The following is an 18,911-nucleotide window of genomic DNA, read 5'->3' on the forward strand; positions in this document are numbered from 1 at the left end:
CTCTCTCTCTCTCTCCATCTCTCTCTTTATCTCTCTCTCCATCTCTATCTCTCTTGTGTCTCAGCATTGCGGCACACTCTCTTTCAGAGAGTAGTCAAGGACACTCCAAATTGGAGACCCAGCTCTGCCCCGACCCACTGTTTGAAGTAGCCCTGTCTTCATTTCCCACCCTTGTCATCCCCAAACACACAGGTGGCAGACACACTCCATTCCCAGTGCACAGAGCAGCATCTTTATTACTCAAGGCCCCCCCCCTCAGGGCTTACAGTGCCAGGTGGGCTCAGCCCTCGAATTTCTTCTTGCGGCCCTCCATGCCGCTCAGGGCATCGATGTTCTTGCGCCAGTCTCCCACCTCACGGTTTTCCTATGGGAATGGACCCAAGGTTAGGGGTTTCTTCCAGGGTTCCCGTCCCTGGGGTGTCCTCCACCTGCCCTCCATCCTGCTGGGCTACTCTCCAATGGCAGCCCACCTGAGGATCTGGTTCTGGAACCTTCTTGACTCCACCAGGCATCCCTGCCAAGAGGCCTCATGCACTTCCTGTCTCCCATATATGCACTTTCTGTCTCTCATACATGCACTTCCTGTCTCCTTCATGCATTTTCTATTTCCCTTCAGTACTTCCTGTCTTCTTTTTCCATTTCCTGTGTCCACCCTGGAGCTCCCACTGAAGCACTCTGTCAGCCAGCTGCTTTCCTTCTCAGCAACCCTCCAACTTCTTTCATGCTTCCTTCCTTCTTACTACACCTTCTCTCTCTCCCTTTCTCTTCCTGTTCCCCTTATGCACTTCCCCTCTCTCTCATGCATTCCCTGTCTCCCTCCTACACTTCCTGTTTCCCTTTTACACCTTTTCCCTTTATGCTTCCGTGGTCTATCCCTATTATACTCCTCACCATTCTTTCCCTGTCTCCCTCCCTCCCTTCCCGATCCACTCAAGCACTTTTTTTTCCTCTCTCATGCATTTCCTGACGCCTTCCTACTTCCTGTCTCCATTTTGCCCTTCCTTTCTGTGTCCTATTATCTTTCCCATTGAGGATAACACTCACCTTCTCAGTGTCCTCCTTCTTCACCTGCTTCAGGTGGGCCCGCAGGTCCAAGGACTCCTTGGCACGGGTCCCCAGCAGCGCCTGCATCATGGCATCCGCAGAGATGCGCACCCTCCGGAGCGTGGGTCTCTTAAACTTGCCGCGAAGGTCGTAGATCTTCTGGGTCAGATCTGCGATCTGGAGACCACGATCAAGGTGGAGGTCTCTCCTTCTGTTTCCCTTCATCCTGTCCTTCCACCTTACAGCGTCTTCCTACCTAGATCCCACTTCCCTATACCCAGGCCTCACCCAGGCTCTCAGCAGTGCAGGTTCCCACTACTTTCAGGACAAAGTCAAAATTCCTCTTCCTGGCACTTGAACCCTCCTTGATCTTCTTAGCGTTACCTCTCAAACTCAGAAGATAGAACCTAGTCCAGTGATATGCATAGTTCAGTTCTCTGTCCCTTATTTTTCATTTTTCTTCCCCGTCCTCTCCCCTATAACCACTAATGAATTTTTTTTCTGGGGAAAAAACGTATTGGGGGGTACACGGAGGTGAGGGTTGGGGGCAGAAGAGTGAGGATGGGCAGGGATGCAGATGTAGAGCTGCAGAAATTGGTTGGTGGGGGGGAGCAGGTGAAGGAAATGAAAAGGATCCAGTGGGGGACCAGATGCTACAGGAAAATGACAAGCATTTTCCAATGGTAATTAAATCAACTGTCTTATTCATTTGGGAACTGGATGCAGACTCTCTGGCTTCTTCACGCTGAACAGGGGCATTGATGTGAAGGGGGAAAGGGAGAACACTTTATCACCTTACTGGTGATCTTGGGTTAAGGCTGCTTGCCTTCTTGTTCTGTTAGAAGATATTTTCCCATCATTTGCTCCCCTCTGGACTGCAAAGTGTTTTCCCAGGTGGGTCCAGTGGGGATGGCCACTAATGAATTTTCCTTCTGTGTATAAACTTTCTCGTAACCTTTTGTAGTAGTCCACTCATTTTATACTTATCCTTTTGTAATTGACTTACGTCACCCAGTGTAATAGCCTCCAGATTCACTCACATTATAAGTGAATTGCAAGGCTCCTTCACGATTCTTTAATGTTGCATACTAGTCCATTGTGTTCATGTACCACAGCCTGCCCATCCATTCATCCCTGGATGGGAGCTGCGGCTGTCTCTGTCTCTTTACTGCTGTGAATAATACTGCACTGTACTTGAGTGTGTATGTTATCTGTTCACGTACCTATGATTCGAATGTAGAATATATACTCAGTAGTGGCATTTCTTTCAGGGATTTTTTTTTCTGCGTCCACACCTCCTGGCTTTGCGTGTGCTATTACCTCTGCCTGAAACAGCTTTTCCTGACTTTATATAATCTTCCTTAAATACTAATTCATGACTTTATATACTTTTCCTAAAAGAAAAGTTTGTTGTTGTTATGTGCTGTCAAGTCGCTTGCAATTCATAGCGACCCTATGTACAAGAGCCCTAAACCCTGCTCTATCCTGCACCAACCTCACTGTCGCCAACACACCTACTCCCAATATCCCAATTAATTAATCGATCCGTCTCATCGAGGGTCTTCCTCTCTTGCACCGTCCCTCTCCAAGGATTGGCCTTTCCTTGCAACATACCCAAAGTATGTCAGATGATGCTTCAGAATCCTTGCCTCCAAGGAGCAGCCCAGTTTTACCCTCTCCAGGATGAACCTGTTTGCTCTCCTAGCAGTCCATAGTATATTCAACACTCTTCTCCAGCACCACAGCTCAAAGGCATAAATTCTCTATCATCCCTAATCGCTGACAAGCTGTCTGATACATACCATGCAATTGTGAAGACCATGGCCTGGATCAGGCACACCTTAGTATCCACCCTGACATCATTGCTCTTCAGTACTCTGGATAGGTCCCTGACAGCTGATTTTCCCAATGCAATTCATCTCCTGATTTCCTGGCTGCTGACTCTTCCTGAAATACTAATTTCTAACTTTATATACTCTTCCTGAATATCTAATTCCTAACTTTATATGCTCTTCTGAAATACAAATTCCTCTTCTCTCTCCCCATCATGTTCTCAGAGTAGTCCCGGGTCTCCTGAAAGGTGTAATCAGAACCAACTGCCATGCATCACACTTGGACTATGGAAAACTCTGCTGTTGTTAAGGACCACAGAGTTGATTTTTAACTCCTAGGGCCCTATGTGACAGGGCTGAACTATCCCATAGGATTTTCAGGATGGTAACCTTTACAACAGGAGACTGTTAAGTCTCAGAGTCACTTGGTGGGTCTGAATTGACAATCTTTTGGAAACATATTCCTGCCCTGGACCCCGGAGATGTCCAAATTCTGGGGGTATCCACTCTTGCCCACCTCCGTGATGTTCTTGGTAACTTTTGCCTCTACATCATATCTCTCTTCATCCACCTTGTCCACACGTGCGTGGAGCTGTCGGCACAAGTCCTGGTGAAGAAATAACGGGATGTGTGTTGGCCAGATGGTACAGATTCCTCGGTCTGAGGGAGGAGGGTCTAGAGACCCAGACACCTGGGTCTGAGGGAAAAGAATCTTCTGGGGGGGGTGTGGGGGGGTCAAAATTCCTTGCCTGAGGGGAGGAAGACCTTGGAGTAAGGAATCCAAGTGTGAAGGAGGGGGCTGGACGCCTGGAGCTAAGAGCTATAGGGCAGCGGGCCTAGACTCCTGGATCCTACACAGGAAAGGGGGCTGGATACGTGATTATGGTCATGCAGGAGGAGATCATGAGCCCAGACTTAGGGCTGGAAGGATTAGCTAAGAGAAGATGGGCAGCGCCAGGCCGTGTTTTGGATTTAATGGGAGATTGGATCCCAGGATCCTGAGCGGAAAAGGGGATAGTAACGGTATTTCTCCTTTCCACAAGATAGAAACTAGGAACCTCTGCCCTTGGGAGCTGATACCTGCAGCTCCGCAAAGCCAAGCCCGGCCAGCTCCAGAGGCTGGCACCGGGTGGTCAAGGCCCGCCCCTTCTCCCCTCGCCGCTCCTCTGCCTCTTGCTCCAGCTCCTGCTTTGCAATCTGCAGCATCAGCATCTGCAGGGGTGGTGGTGGTGATGGTAGGAGAAACCCTTTAAAGTTGGTGTAATCACAGAGCCCCATCCCTCTCCTAGCCACGCCCCCTTTTGAAGACCACGCCCCCACATCTGACTGGAGGATAAAACCCTCCAGGTTGGTGTCCATCATATCAAAGCCCCACCCTCTCATAGCCACGCCCCTGGTGTAAACCACGCCCACTGCATCTAGTTGCAAAGCCCTAATCTTCAAGGTTGGTGTCCATCATATCAAAGTCCCACCCTCTCCTAGCCACGCCCCTGTTAGAAACCACGCCCATGTAGTTGGTTCTTTGCAGAGCTCCTCCCTTTGCATATGAGACCCCGCTTACAGGCAACATGTTCACTTTTAAGCCCCTCCCCTTGAACAATGCCTTTGTTCCCTAACCCTCCCCATCCTCACCTTCAACTGCAGTTTTCTTGAGGCCGATATCTTGGACTTTTTCTGGTGGGTGAGATGGAGCAAAGGGAATTCAAGGACAATCAGAAGGAGAATGGAGGGAGGTAATACAGAACTCAAACCAGGTCCAATCCCACTCCCAATTTCCACTCATCCTTTATAGCCCCTCAGCTCTCTCCACCAATGAGACTCTGATTCCAGTTAAGCCACGCCTCTCCACTTCCCGAAGAATACCAAACCCCAAGGCAACTCACCAATCAGAGCTAGTCTTCTGTGAATCCCTGCCCTACTTCACAGCATGGGCTCTGCCAAGTCCTGCCCCATCTTCCCTGGCTCCACCTCTTTTTTCTTTCTTTCCCCTAGTCCCTCTTACTAATATCAGTGGCCTTTTCACCAATCGGCACTCAGCCTGGATGAAGCCTCGCCCACTCAGCCCCACCCACATCTCTGGCCCCGCCCCTCACCTTGGCATGTGGCTCGGTGGCATAGGCACGGTAATTGGCTGATGAGCGGCGCCTGACCGGGGCAGGTGGGGGGCTTGGGTCCCCGCCCTGAGGTTGGGGAGGCAGAGACGTGTCACCACAGTGGCTCTGTGGGGCCCCCACTCCATGCCTCCTCGTAGGACTTAAGCATCTTGCTCCAGGCCCCTTCTAGAAGCACCCACACCACCACACGCATCCCACCCCATGCCACATCCCCTCCTTACCGCATTGCTGTTCCTGGAGGGAGAAAAAGAGGAGCAGTGTTAAGATTGCGTCTTATCCACTCTGTGTCCATGGCGAACCAAAATTCCAGGCCACTATGGACTTTCTTTCCTTGGTTCCCAAGAGTCTGTTCCCCAAATTCTTACCTTATTTCAAGACCTCAGAGCTCCTAGCCTTGCCTCTTATCAGGACAAGTCCACTCCCCCGGGAACCCAGGAGATACCCCCACCTCCCATGCCTTTGGGGCCTCACGAGTCCTGGACCCCTCACTCACTCATCCGCCATGCTGGGACTTGACCCTGTAAATGTGGATGCAAAAAAGGGAGCAAAAGCTTCTCAGATGATAAGTTAGGGAGTGTCCGGGGTGACCTTGGAGCTCCCAGGACCTCTTTCCTCCTGGCCTGTTGGAGCTTTTCTGAAGATATGAGATAAAGAGGTAGGACGGGACTAAATATACCACAGTGCCTCCGCCCCCTGCCCAGGATGCGAGATAAGGGGTGGGGCTGGCCGCGCTCCCGCTGGATGACCCGTCATGGGGGTGGACTGGGCACCCAGCCCCCTCATGTCTCAAATCCTGGAGTCCTGACCCCCCGTTGCTTCTCCCTCTGATCCTGGAGTCCTGACCCTCAGCCCCTCCTTCCTCAGAACTGGAGTCCTGACCCCCAGCCCTCCTCTCAGATCCTGGAGTCCTGGCCCCTACTCCCTCTTCCCTCAGATCCTGGAGTCCTGACCACCACCCCCTCCTCCCTCACACCCTAGATTCCTGACCCCAGCTCCTCCTCCCTCAGACTTGGGAACATTCTCCCCCCCCCCCCCCGGGAGGACAGAAAAAATAATTTACACCAAAAGATAGCAGAAATAAGAAATTCTTTCATTCTAAAAATAACAGTTTGGTGCAATTCTATCACGTCAGGACAGATCTTCTGAGTGAGGCCTCCTACTAAGTGTCCCAGTGGAACGGTTTTTCCCTTGAAGGCACTTCTGAACAGCTCTTAAAACACTTGGCTGGCTCCTCACATCACGGCCAGGAAAGTGATCTTCAAATCCACAGATCTCAAGGGGAGGGTAAGGTATTTCTCCGAAGAACAGTTATCTTCTGGGTCAGAAGAGTGCATAAGCATTTTGTTTAATCGGCGCATCAAAGTGTAAAACAAGATGACAGGGGAAATGCTGTTTTTTTGAAACAAGACATTCAAATGTGATGTGATGTTTAAGGCAGAGATGGTGTCTAAAGCGACGAGCCGAGGAAGGGCGGTCTGGGTCTGGAGGTGATTTTGCGTGTAGAGGAATTGTCTTCCTGACCTCCATGAAAGCACTTGAAAGTCCAGAGGGTGCCAGTTTTCAACTGTGGTCCAAATAGAAGGTTGAGCTGGGCCAGAATTGCAATCAGCCAAAAGTGGTAGCAGCAAACTGAACAGCTTATCAACATGGTGATGATAACTCTCTGGTTAGAACTCTTAGGGGTGAACCGGGACACTGGGAAGCCCACAGAACACCCTAATCACAAAGAGAGGCATGGTGAGACCCTGGACACCATCACTGCTGCCCAAGGTGCCCTGGAAGTCAGACTTGGGAATCTTGACTCCCAATTCCTTCTCCCCTCTGTCCTGAGCTTTGTTACTCCCACCTCAGACCCAAAAATCCTGACCCCAGTCCTTCAACTCAAATGAATCTCCAGGAGAAGTGGAACGTTGTCACTTATCACAATTTTATAGTCATTTTGGCTGACCATTGGATTCAGCTATAGGCACCCAGACCCCCACTCCCAGCACTTCAACATCACCCAGAAATCTTGTCTGCAGCCCTCACCCCCATCCCAGACTAGAATAGGAAAGACACAGGGACACACAGACAAGGGGGCTCCACTGTCTTTTATGGGGGACATTTGATTGGTCTGGCTGGATGGGAGGGAGGACACCCTCATTTACTGTTAGCAATGGATTTCTGAGACAAAGGGGGCCAACCCAGACAGCCTGACCCTTGGGGGGTGGGTTTGGGGTTTCAGGAGGGGAATTTCGGATTCTGAAAGAACATTCTAGGAACAGGCTGGAGAAGGCCATGAAGGGAATCCCGCGTGCTGGCCCCATCCCTGGGGCTGAGGGAGTCACATGGGGAATTCTGATGGCTGTTTAAAATTACACCAGCTGGGTGCTCTCATTCCGTAACTTCTAGGAGAGCGAGCTGGGGGTGTGTGGACTTTGGAAGTGGGGTCATGCACTGTGACTTTGGGTTCTGACCTGCTGGAGGCGTAATTAAAGCTTCTTATGTGGAGCCAGACCCTGCAAGAGGGAATTCCTGAGCCCCTGACAACCGCTTGCAGAGCTCACGGGGCGTGGCTATGTGTATCGGGGGTGTGGTCATGTATGGTGGGCGTGGTCATGGTTTCAGGAGGTGGAGCCATAAATTCAGGAAGCGGGGGTCATGACTTCAGGGGAAGGAGCCATGGACTCAGGCCATGGACTCATGAATTCAGAGGGCGAGGCTCTGTCTTCAGGAGGCGGGGGGTGTGTCGTGAAGCCAAAGGGCGGGGCTATGCATCAAGGGGGCGTGGTCTTTCATTCAAGAGGCAGAATCATGGAACCAAAAGGCTGGGCTATTGGTTCAAGGGGCGTGGCCTTGTCTTTAGGAGGTGGTGTCATGCCATCAGGGCGGGGCTATGCGTTAATGGGGCGTGGTTGCGTCATCAGGAGGTGGGGTCATGGCGCCAGGGGGCGTGGCCCTTTCTTCAGTAGGTGGTGCCATGCCACCGGGGGGCGGGGTTATGTGTTCAGGGGGTGTGTCCATGCCTTCAGGAGGCGGGGTCATGGCACTAGAAGTTGAAGCTATTAGTTCAGGAGGCGTGACATTATCTTCAGGAGGTGGAGTCAAGACGCCAGGGGACAAAGCTATGTGTCCAAGGGGCGTGGCCACCTCTTCAGGGGGTGGTGCCATGTCGCCAGGGGGCGGGACTATATGTTCAGGGGGCGTATCCACGTCTTCAGGAGGCGGGATCATGACTGCAGCCCTGGCTTCTAGAGGCAGAGGAGGCAGCTGGGAAGGCTGGCTCTGGGTTCCTGTGGCTCCCACAACTTCCTCACTCACTCTTGGAGAGGAGTCACCCCTGGTCCTGCAGAACCGAGCGAAGGTCTCCGAGGACCTGTCCCCAGACTGCAGAGTGAACCCAGCCGCCTGAGCCAGCTCCCGGACCCGGTCAGAGAACGCCTGCAGCTGCTCCTGCCTCAGGTCGACCAGGTACCTGAAACCAGAATAGGCGAGTTAGGGACCCATGTGCTTTCAGACCCAGGGCCCTGACTCTTCCTGGCCTGAGCTCCAGCTCCTCTCTCACCGAGCTAATTCCACAGTCAGATGCCCTCCGGGGGCCACGCAGGCCCCCAGCTCAGGACTCAGTAGATGGACCATCCTGTAGAGAGAAAGGGGAAGGAGGTTGAAGGTCTAAGGGTGGGGGGCCGGAGGTTGGTACTCCTTGATCTTAGGGGAGAAGGACTCTGAGTAGGGACCCTCGAGTCTGAAGGAGGAGGGGTGGGGGTCAGGACTCCTGTGTCAGAGGGAGGAGGGGCTGGAGGTCAGTAAGCCCAGATCAGAATGGGGAGGACTCGGGGTTAGAGACTCCCATGCTTGAGGGAGAAGGACACTGGGTGTCAGGACTCCTGGGTCTGAGGGAGGAGTGGCTGGGGGCGGGATTCCCAGGTCTGAAGGAGGTGAGATGGGGGCTCTAGTCCTGGGTCAGCCCCAGCCGGAGTCCATGAGGCAGTGCCCCACAGACCCTCTTACCCACAGGCCAGGTAGAGGAGGTGGAACCGCCCCTGGTAGCAGCTTTTGTGGTGGAGCGTCTGGGCAGAACCGAGGGGCAGGAAGTGGACAATGAAGGCATCCTGTGTAGGGGATGCTGTCAAAGAGCAGAGAAAGGAGACAACAAATGCTGGCGAGGTTGCGGAGAAACTGGAACCCTTATTCACTGTTGGTGGGAGTGTAAAATGGTGTAACCACTATGGAAGGCTATGTGACGCTTTCTCAAAAAGTTACAAATAGAAATACCATTTGACCCATCAATTCCACTACCGGGAATATACCCCAAAGAGACCATAACCGCCACCCAAGCAGATGTATACACACCCATGTTTATTGCTGCCTTGTTCACAATAGCAAAGAGCTGGAAACAACCCAAGTGCTCATTAACAAACTAATGGATAGAGAAGCTGTGGTATATTCACACAATGGAATACTATGCTGCATTGAAAAACAAGGAACTCATGCAATATTATTCAAAATGGGTGACACTGGAGGACATTATGCTGAGTAAAATATCTCAGTCATAAAAGGAAAAATACTGCATGGTGCCACTGTTGTAAAACGGAACTGACATGGGTGCTGGGGGGAACTTAAGAAAAGAGGGGATAAATAATGTGTACTGTATTGAAACAGATGAGGCAGAGAACTGTTTAAAAGGAATCTATGATTAAGTATTACTGTCATGACAGGAGTCCAGAATGAAGGCTGCATGGGGGAGTTGACTAGGAAAGGTTGTCTAATAATGAAAGTTGGGGGTCTTGGGGGGTTAGGGGTTTTTTACTTTTCAAAGAGAAAAACCAATTGGGGCAGGGATGGGCGGGGGGGGGAATGTGCAACAATGAATGAATGGAAATCCAAAGTCTCTCTAAACTTTCAATTTAAAAAAAAAAGAGCAGAGAAGGGTCATCCTACTGGGTAGTGGAGTTGAGCATGGGAAGAGGGGTCATGCCTGCCAGGTGGTGGGGTCACAGGTACAAAATCTGAAACCCAGAGGGACATGGATCCAGGCAGAGTCTGGGCAAGCCCCCAAAGCTTGCAGATGGCACTATGTAAACGTCCATTACAGACCCTCTTCTCAGGAGGGCAGGACAGATAGAAACAAGAACCGCCGAGTGAAACTGTTACCTTGGCAAGAGTGCTGTTACAGTGTAGGTATTGTAACTGACGTCACACAACAGAATGTGTGTGAGAAGTTGAAAAGATAAGCCAATTTATTTTGTAAACTCTCACACAAATCACTAAATAAATAAATAAAGCTCTTTCTCATTCTTTTTCTTAAAAGGACTCGCAGAAAATTCTGGGGTGTTCAGCCCTACAAGAAGAGACTCACTTTATTGCTAGGGTTTATTTTGTGGGTTTGGTGTGGGTTTGTGTGTGTGTGTGTGTGTGTGTGTGTGTGTGTGTGAGATTGGTTCAAGGGTGACTGAGCAGATAAGCTTTGCGTTAAACAACCCGAGCAACTCTTGTTATTGTGACATTGATTGCAGTTCCAGCAACATAACATCACTCATCCTAACCCCTCCCTGTGTGTCTCATTTCTATTCCTCCTCCTTTAAAGATCAGTCAACAGATTCAAAAAGAAAACAGTTGCTAGGTGACCCCTGGTCACGGCGTGCATTCTCTCCAGGGTGGGACAGACACCCAGGAAAATTCTGGGCAGAGGGTAGTTGGAGGGAAGCCCAGCTAGAAACGTTGAGGGTGTGAGTACATGGGTGGATGTGAGCGCGCGCGTGTGTGTGTGTGTGTGTGTGTGTGTAAAGCGGCTCTCCAAAGGGCAGTCACGACCTAGGGTCCAGTGAAAATGTTCTCAAGCCACTGTGACTTCCTCAACAAATCAGAATTCTATGAGAAATGTGTGAAAATTTTGACAAAGAAAACGACAGGAGAGTTGACCCCACAAGAGTTCAAGCTCTGATCCAGACACCTGGAGCCGTTTTACTGTCCAGTGCTTCCTGGCCGTCATCAACCCAAGCCCTCCCCTCCCCATGTCTAGCAGCAGTGGGTGGGGGGTGGGAGGGGCTTGGACCCCTCACTCACCTGGATGCAGGTTCCCGGTCTCCTCCGGCTGCACCTGCTCCAGGTCCCGCTGGATGGCTCTTGGGCGCCACCAGCTGGACACCTCCTGGAACAGCTCCGTCACGTTGTGCTGGGTGATTTCACCTGCGGTCTGAGTAGGGAAAGAGGGGACGTGGGCAGACGTTGAGGCTGGGCGTCCAGGGAGGGGGCCCAAGTGATGCGGCGAGGGTGAAACTAAAGAATAAGGCGTAGAACTCTAAGAAGTCTAGAAGACTAAGAACTCTGGGCAAGCTTGGATCCCAGGATCCAAGTTAAAATCCAAAAGGGGCCCTAGAGCTCAACCACATAGAATTAGACACACATCTGGCAGTACATGGGGCCAGAACCCGGGATGTAGGGGGCGGGGCCTGGGGCTCTGGGGGTGTGGCTTAGTATGAGGAGGTGGAGCGCTGTGTGTTGTGGGCCTGGCATGAAGAGTTGGTGCCTAGGGCCCTGGGGGTGTGGCTTAGCATGAGTAGGCGGAGCACCGGTATTGTGGGCGGGGCGTGGGGAGGTGGAGTCTGAGGCACTGGGGGTGTGGCTTAGCAGGAGGAGGTGGAGACCCTGTGGTGGGCAGGGCATGGAGGGTGGGGCCTAGGGCCCTGGGGGTGTGGTTTAGCAAGACAAGATGGGGTGCTGCGTGTGGTGGGCGGGGCGTGGAGAGGGGAAGCCTAGGGCCCTGGGGTGTGGCTTAGCATGAGGAAGTTGAGCCTGGAGTCTTGGTGGGGTTTATAAGCTAGAGGTGGAACCTTGGAATTTGGGACAGTGCTTATAAAACCTGAATGGGGATACCTCACCTATGTGAGGGATAGGGATCAGGGATTTGTGGGCCCACTTGAAGACAGGAAAGGTGGGGACCCTCAAGAACGTGCCCTTCGCCCGCTGCCTGCCCTCTGCGCACCTTCACGGGCTTCCCATTGCTGGTCCGAAGGAGGCTCTGGTCATCTGCTTCGATGCCAAAGGCCACAAAGGGCCCTGTGGCGATGTCCCCCCAGTACCCGCGAGCGGCCACGCGCTCTCCACGCTGGGAAAGCAGGAAGGAAGGACCAGGTGAGGGGGGAGTTGGATGGAGGAGGAGCGGGCCAGGGCGAGGGGTGCGCACGCACGTGGCTCAGGAGGCGCCCGGACGCCAGGGTGCGATTGGGCAGGTGGTAGGAGCTGGAGTCCCTGAGTTCAAAGGCGACGCCCGTGTCCCTCCAGCGCCGGAACTCGCGGATGTGGATCACCTGGGCCTGGAGATGGGGAGGAGGGCTCGTGGACCTGCCGTCTGGGACCCCACACTCCTCTCTCCGACTGAGTGCCCTGTCCCTCCTCCCTCAGCCTCTCGTCCTCAGGACGAGGTTCTGGGCCCCCATCCCCTCCTCCCCAGGACTTGGGGTCCAGCCTCCCCTCCTCCCCAGGACTTGGGGTCCAGCCCTCACCCCGCGGTCGTACAGCTTCATATGCAGGTCCCAGTCGCTGACCCCGCGCCGGGAGTCGTAGCGGGAGCCCAGGTACTGGCGGACCCGCGAGTCCCAGAGGCGGCTCATGGGGAAGGCCGTGGGCCCCTTCTCCGCGCCGGCCCAGAAGCGGAACACGGCCTCCAGGGCATCCCGCTCTCGGAACTGTGTGGGGACCCAGAGGGGGGACAGGAACGGGAGGGAAGGAGGGAGGAGCGGACGGAGGGAGTTCCTTTGTCTCACCCTCCCAGCCATTCTGGGGCTTGGGATGGAGTGGGAAGTACTCGCCCATTTCACAGATGGAGAAACAGGCTCAGAGGGCAGTCACCCCCTCGGGCCCTATATCCCCTCCCGGCCGCAGTTGGTGGTGGGGGGGAAGGTGTGTGATTGAAATTCGAGGTTCCCCTCCTTGCTCCGTCCACCCTGGCCCCCTGGCCTGCCCACTGGTGCCCGCTGTCCCCCCAGCCTGTGGCCGCGCACTGACCTTGAGGGCGTCCAGCCTGAGCCAGGGCAGCTGCTCCGCCAGGCGCTCGGGCTCGGGGACAAGGCACGCCAGGCGCTCGGCCTGGGCGCGCACGAAGGCGGCCACCGAGGGGCGCAGCAGCGCGTTCCCCCACACCTCCAGGAAGGTCTCGCTCCTCTCTGTGGGGCAGGCGGTAAGGGAGCCCCCATGTCAGACCCCCCGGAGAGTGGCACGTGGCCTCTTGGGAGTATGCCATCGCCACTGACCCTCATTTAGTTACAAAACAAGACCGAAAACCCAAAGCCACCGTCTCCTGGGATAGTCCGTCCTGACCCCCAGGGACCCTGCAGGCCAGAACAGAGCTGCCCATGGGGTGTCCGACTGCTGGAATTTTCTGCTGACATTTTGGCCAACGGTGCAATGTTTAAACCACTGTGCCACGAGGAGGGCTCCTTTCTCAGCTCATCTCCTGGCCGCCTAGAGGGAACTGCCTCACAGCTGACCCTCCCCTGGGCTTTGCGAGGCTGTAAAAAGCACAAAAGGAGGGAAGGGGATTGCCCATCTTTCTGCCTCGGGGCACCTGGTGGATCCGAACCTCCAAAGAGACGCAGCCTTTGGGTTCGCAAGGCCCCCTGTGGACTGCGCCACCAGAAGCCTCCAGTCAGCAGTTCTGTTTTGAAGCTCTGGGGCCTCGTGGTGAAAAGCTGCCATGCAGACTCAACGGCACGCAGTTCGAACCCACCAGCTGCTCCGTGGGAGGAGACCCAACGTTTTCGAGGTGTGTTATTATATTTAGCCTCGTTTTGCAGGGGCACCTCTAGGGGGATTGGGGTGTGTGTGCACGCACCCCACACTAAATGATACTGCCAGAGGGGGTGACCCCAAAATGAGTGTTCTACAAATTTGTGTTACGTTTTAGCAGAAACGGATCATTTTCAGTAAAAAATATCCCTGTAATATGTTTTAGTAACCAAATTAGTTTTTATAAGCCCAGTTTACATGTTTCAATATACGCACACGGCTGAAACCCTGATATATATATATATATAGATATATATATCTCACCTTCTAATGAACTGTCAACCCAAAGGTAGGAAGTTCAAATCCACCAGCTGCTCCGAGGAAGGATGAGTGATCTCCCCCCCACCCCGAGCAATTTACAGCTTCTGAAAGCCTGCTGAAGGGTCAGTTGTGGGTCGGTTCTGACACGACAGTACACAACAACATACGACATGGTGGTAATAAAAGTATTTGTAGATCCAAACGAGTAACCTTTTTGAGAATGAAGTGGTAATTAAAGGAAATGAAGGACAAGTAGAAAAAAGAAGAAAGACTTCCATTCAGTTACTACAGTATAACTCTTTATAAATGAGGCTGCAATTCAGTGTAGAAAGGTTGGACAGAACGATTTTGTTAGCAGTATTCATATAACCTAGAGAAAGATTCCATTTATGGAGTATCATGCATCACTTAAAATGATAAAGATTTTGTGAAACATGGATGAATCTAGAGAAAAAAATAATGCTGAGTGACATAAATTAGTCACAGAAGGGCTATAAGACCATCATAAAAAATGAAGCACATGGTTCAAATCCACCAGATGTTCTGCCGGGAAAGGAGGGACAGTCTCCTCCTGTACCAGTTAGATCTGATTTGACGGTACACAGACACACAAAATAATAATAAAATAAAATTTTTTAAAAAATGAAGCAAAGGCTTACACAGAGACATAATCTTTCTTGGGTGGTTACTAGGACTGGAAGGGGAGTGAAAACCAAAGAATTGATAAGGTGGGTGAACAGAGAAGCTCTATACAGTAAGGATTTAGTCTGCCATTGTAATTAATTAATTGTATTAACCAGTTGTAATTAACGTTATAAGACAAAAAGCATATGAACGATTCAATGAAGAACAAATAAGACTTCTAAACTTTCACTCAAGCCAGAGGAAACAATACATGTCAGCAACTTACAACCATATTGAATACATGTAAACCTGTGATACAAGTTGATGGTAAAATGCTTTAAAGGGTTCTGAGTGGACTGGTGTGAGAGCAGTCATGGGGGGTGGGGAGTGACCATGTGAGTCATCCCACTAGATATCACCCCCTTAGTGACACAGTGTACAGATGGGAAATTTGGAAACTGAAAATTTCCAACTTGGAGCCCTCAACCAAATGCTTCCATTGTAATGTTGTTGTGTACCCACGAGCCTGAACGGACCCCTGTTTCTCCCGCAGAGCAGCTGGTCGACGTGAACTGCGAACCTTTGTGTTGGGAGTGCAGTTCCTAAAGCTTCCTCTCTCATACTTTGGACGTATTGCTAGGAAGAGGTTATTCCTTGGAAAAGGACATCATGCTTGGAAAGGTGAAGGGTTAGCCAAAGACAGAAAGACCCCCAATGAGCTGGATTGACAGCGACTGCAGCCATGGGCTCGTGTCAGAGATGATGGCACAGAGGACAGGGGTCAGAGCTGGAGTTCGTGGAGTCGCTATGAGTCAGACTTGTCTTGATGGCACCTAATGCCAAGCCACCAGAGCTCCATTGTAACGGGTCCATGGAGACACTACAGGAGGGGCTGGGAAGGGCTGGGGTCCAGGTAGGTCTCTGACACTGACCTTGTAGCCCCATCTTCTCGGGTTCCTCCAGGGCCAGGCTGAAGATCAGCATGTGTCGGGCCACGGCTTCCAGATTATTCTCCAGCACATAGAACTAGAAAGATGGGCAGGGAAGATTCATGCTGAGACCTGCAAGCCTGGTCCCTGGCTGACCCAGGCCCTGGGGCCGCCCTCCCTCCCTTATCCCTCCCTCCCTCCCTTCGTTCCTTCCTTCCTTCCTTCCTTCCTCCCTCCCTCCCTCCCTCCTTCCTTCCTTCCACAGGACCCAGGAGTCCTGCATGCAAGCTGCTCCCTCCATGAATTGCAGTAGCATGGGGCCCCAGTCTCCTGTGCCCCCCTTGAAGGAGACCAGATGTTGAGGGCCTTCCTCCTGCCAAGCCAGTGGCCATCACTCAGGTTGATTAGAGACTTGGGGGCCTGAAATCCCACAGGGTCTTCAAATGGTTGACCTTTTTTCGAGCAGTTGTCAGGCTTGTCTTCCAAGCTGCCCCTTGGTGAACTTGACCTCCAGTGTTTGGGTTATTAAAGACTGCATTAACCATTTGTACCACTTACTTATACTCATTGTTCTTGGGTCGTAAATGACTCAGAGCTGACCCTCCAGTGGGTTTCCTAAGGCTGTAAATCGCCTGGAAAGAGACTGGCCATCTTTGTCCTAAGGAGACACTGGTGGATTCGAACCGCCAGACCTTTGGGTGAGGAGCACAACTCCTAACTGACTACACCATCAGAATTCCCTTCGTCCCTCTAGAACCCGGAAATCTCAAATCCCACCCATTTCCCTTTCCAGGTTTCAGGAATCAGGGCCTTCCTACCTGGACCCAGATGTCCTGGTCACTATTCCCAGGCGATTGTGGCCCTAGCTTCCACCTCCATCATGCCCAAGAATCCAACCTCCAGTCCCTTTCTTCCTGGACTCGAGATTTCAGCCCTCAAATCCCCTCCTCCCTCAGGCATGCAGGAATCTAGGCTTCCAGCCTCCTCCTGCCACAAGAACCTCTGCTCACGTTGAATTTTCTGCGAGGCCAGTGGGCCGCCCGGGCCAGGGTTCGCAGCAGGTGCCGTCCATCCACAGAGCCCAGCAGCAGCACATCTAGCTTAGGATCGCCGGGCTCTGTTTGTACCTGCGGGTCTGGGTCTGCAGGAGGACCTGGCAAGGAGGTGAGAGCCAGATAGGGCTAGTGGCCACCAGAGCTCCCCTAGGGGTAGCCCAAAAACATGAACTACAAATCCCATCAGGCCTTGCACTGACAGCCTAGGGTTCCAAAGGGAGCTGTGCCTCTAAGCCTTCTGGGAAGGGTAGTCTGCAGAGACCATAACCGCTGCCTCCTGTGAGAGCGCCCCCTCTCTTTGGAGCCATAGGACGTTAACGCTCCCTTAGCCCTGGGTGCTGGGACTACAAGTTCCAAAAAAGCCTTGCGCCGTCTGACGCGAGAGTGAAGGCAGGCCCTGTACCATAATAGCATGCTGGGGTTGGTAGTCCTGTGAGAGGTAGCTAAGCAACGAGGTGGATCACTCACTTTCAGCCTGCAGGTCCAATGCTGGGGACAGACCCCACCATGACACGGAACCGAATCCTGTCCCAGACCCCGCTGGTGTGGTCATCGTCCTGCAGGACAGATAGGCTGGTAATGTCCAAACATTGTTCTGCGTCGAGATCCCTCCGTTATCATGATTTTTTAAAAAATCCTTAACAAAACCTTTATCCTCACCTTTATTCGTCCAAATATTGCGAGTCACACCCTCCTTCCTCTGGACTCTGATCCGGTTGCCTCTCCGCAACCGCAGTCCAGAACCCCACCCTTTCTGGCCAATCAACCAATGGGAGTATGAGGGTTGGTACAGCCGCGATCAGTTGACCAATGGGAATGAAAGAACCCTGCCGCTAAGAACTTTTGGCCAATGGGAGGGCTGATGGGCGGTGACTTTTTTTGTGTGGATGCAGTTGTCTTGACGACGGAGCTGTTAGGAAAGGGGCGGGACTAAGGGGGCGGGGTTGTTATCAGGGTCAGTCCAAATTTCTAAGTGGGGGGGAGGACAGGGCTAATCCAAATTTAGACAAAGGGGAGTGTGGATTAATCCAGAGTCAAGTGTAGACTTTGAATATTTATAATTTTCTCATCCACCCTCCTCTCACATTCTTGACTCTGCCAAGCAGGGCTTCTCATCAGATGTTGTGCTAATCACTGCCTTGTAATTGTGCTCTGGTTATCAGTAATTAACCATTAAAAAATTAAATTCTATAAATTCACAATTAAGTACATTATTATAAAATAAATGTGTTAACTACTTCGTGGAAGCTCTGGTGGCATTGTCCATAAGGATTTGCGCAGCTAACTTATGTCAGTTCAGATCCATCAGTCTCTGCGGTAGAAAGATGGGCAACCTCCTCTTATGCGATTTACAGCTTTGTAAACTCAATGGACGATCATAGGAGTTGGTTCCAATCTATGGCAATGAGTTGAGTTCAATACTCAACACTCCTTCTGGTGCTACATTTTACTATTCTGAATAACCTTGAGGTAATTTAACATTTATTGTATTTCTGGAGGAGAAATCTACCTATCTGTCTATTGATTGGATTGGACTGTGGTGTCTTGCCTGATACTGAAAGCTTTGTCACTGATATTTCAAATACTAGTACCTTCCACAAGGGTTTCTACTGTGGAAAGGGTTTTCTACAATTAAACAGACCAGGACGAAAGACCTGATGCTCCAGTTCCAGAAATCAATGAAAACTTTGTGGACGACAACCGAATCCTGCCTGGCTCATTTGTTTTGGCCACTCCAGCAGCAAGGAGTCAGTTGTCAGGGGAGGACATCATGCTTGTGATGTAGAGGGGTAGCAAGGAGAAGTGACACCCGTAGTGAGATTTAATTGACATCAGTAACCAACATATGGACTCAGACATCCTGGTGATCTCAAAGATGATGCTGGATGGTCAGGTTTTTTGTCCTCTTGTACGTACGGTAGGCATGAGGCACGATTAATTCAGTGGTAGCTGTCCATCTACCTGCATTGTTGTTGAGGTAGGCATGTTGTTGTTGTTGTTATGTGCTGGCGAGTCGCCTACAACTCATAGCTACCCTACGTACAACAGCCCTAAACTCTGCTCTGTCCTGTGCCAACCTCACCATCTCCAACATACCCACCTCGATTACTTCAGTCACTGAATCAATCCACCTCATAGAGGATCTTCCTCTTCTCCACTGTCCCTCCACCCTCCCAAGCATGACATCCCTCTCCAAGAACTGATCCCTCCTTGCAACATGCCCGAAGCACGTCAGACAAAGCTTCCAAACTCTTGTCTCCAACGAGCTTCACCCTCTCCAGGACA

General features: G+C 51.8%; 2 protein-coding genes across 2 annotated transcripts; both read right to left on the reverse strand.

Moving 5' to 3' along the window:
* Positions 1–217: 217 nt before the first annotated feature.
* TNNI3 (troponin I type 3 (cardiac)) lies at positions 218–5,494 on the reverse strand. The gene is made up of 8 exons (XM_006901879.1): positions 5,484–5,494; positions 5,212–5,224; positions 4,970–5,056; positions 4,509–4,550; positions 3,957–4,088; positions 3,394–3,483; positions 1,045–1,221; positions 218–364 (listed from the first exon to the last, which is right to left on the reverse strand). The coding sequence occupies exons 1-8, from the start codon at positions 5,492–5,494 to the stop codon at positions 281–283; spliced, it is 636 nt and encodes a 211-aa protein (XP_006901941.1). The 3' UTR covers positions 218–280.
* A 2,376-nt stretch (positions 5,495–7,870) lies between these two features.
* On the reverse strand, positions 7,871–17,178 carry DNAAF3 (dynein, axonemal, assembly factor 3). Its single transcript, XM_006901880.1, is given in 11 exon segments — positions 7,871–8,444; positions 8,535–8,609; positions 8,981–9,095; positions 11,036–11,165; positions 11,955–12,077; positions 12,160–12,285; positions 12,475–12,657; positions 12,977–13,134; positions 15,574–15,667; positions 16,581–16,731; positions 17,030–17,178. Coding segments are annotated over 11 exon segments (1,878 nt in total).
* Between the last annotated feature and the right edge of the window lie 1,733 nt (positions 17,179–18,911).

The sequence above is a fragment of the Elephantulus edwardii genome, unplaced genomic scaffold (genome assembly GCF_000299155.1).
Source record: "Elephantulus edwardii isolate Elephantulus edwardi_28Jun2011 unplaced genomic scaffold, EleEdw1.0 scaffold00348, whole genome shotgun sequence".
NCBI lineage: Eukaryota > Metazoa > Chordata > Mammalia > Macroscelidea > Macroscelididae > Elephantulus > Elephantulus edwardii.

What these genes read in the sequence shown, in the direction of transcription:
- TNNI3 (XM_006901879.1), bottom strand. An exon ending in CCACCGAGCCACATGCCAAG is followed by an intron (nt 4,551 to 4,969) that starts GTGAGGGGCGGG and finishes CTCACCCACCAG; the next exon opens with AAAAAGTCCAAGATATCGGC. An exon ending in TTGGCTTTGCGGAGCTGCAG is followed by an intron (nt 3,484 to 3,956) that starts GTATCAGCTCCC and finishes TTTCTTCACCAG; the next exon opens with GACTTGTGCCGACAGCTCCA.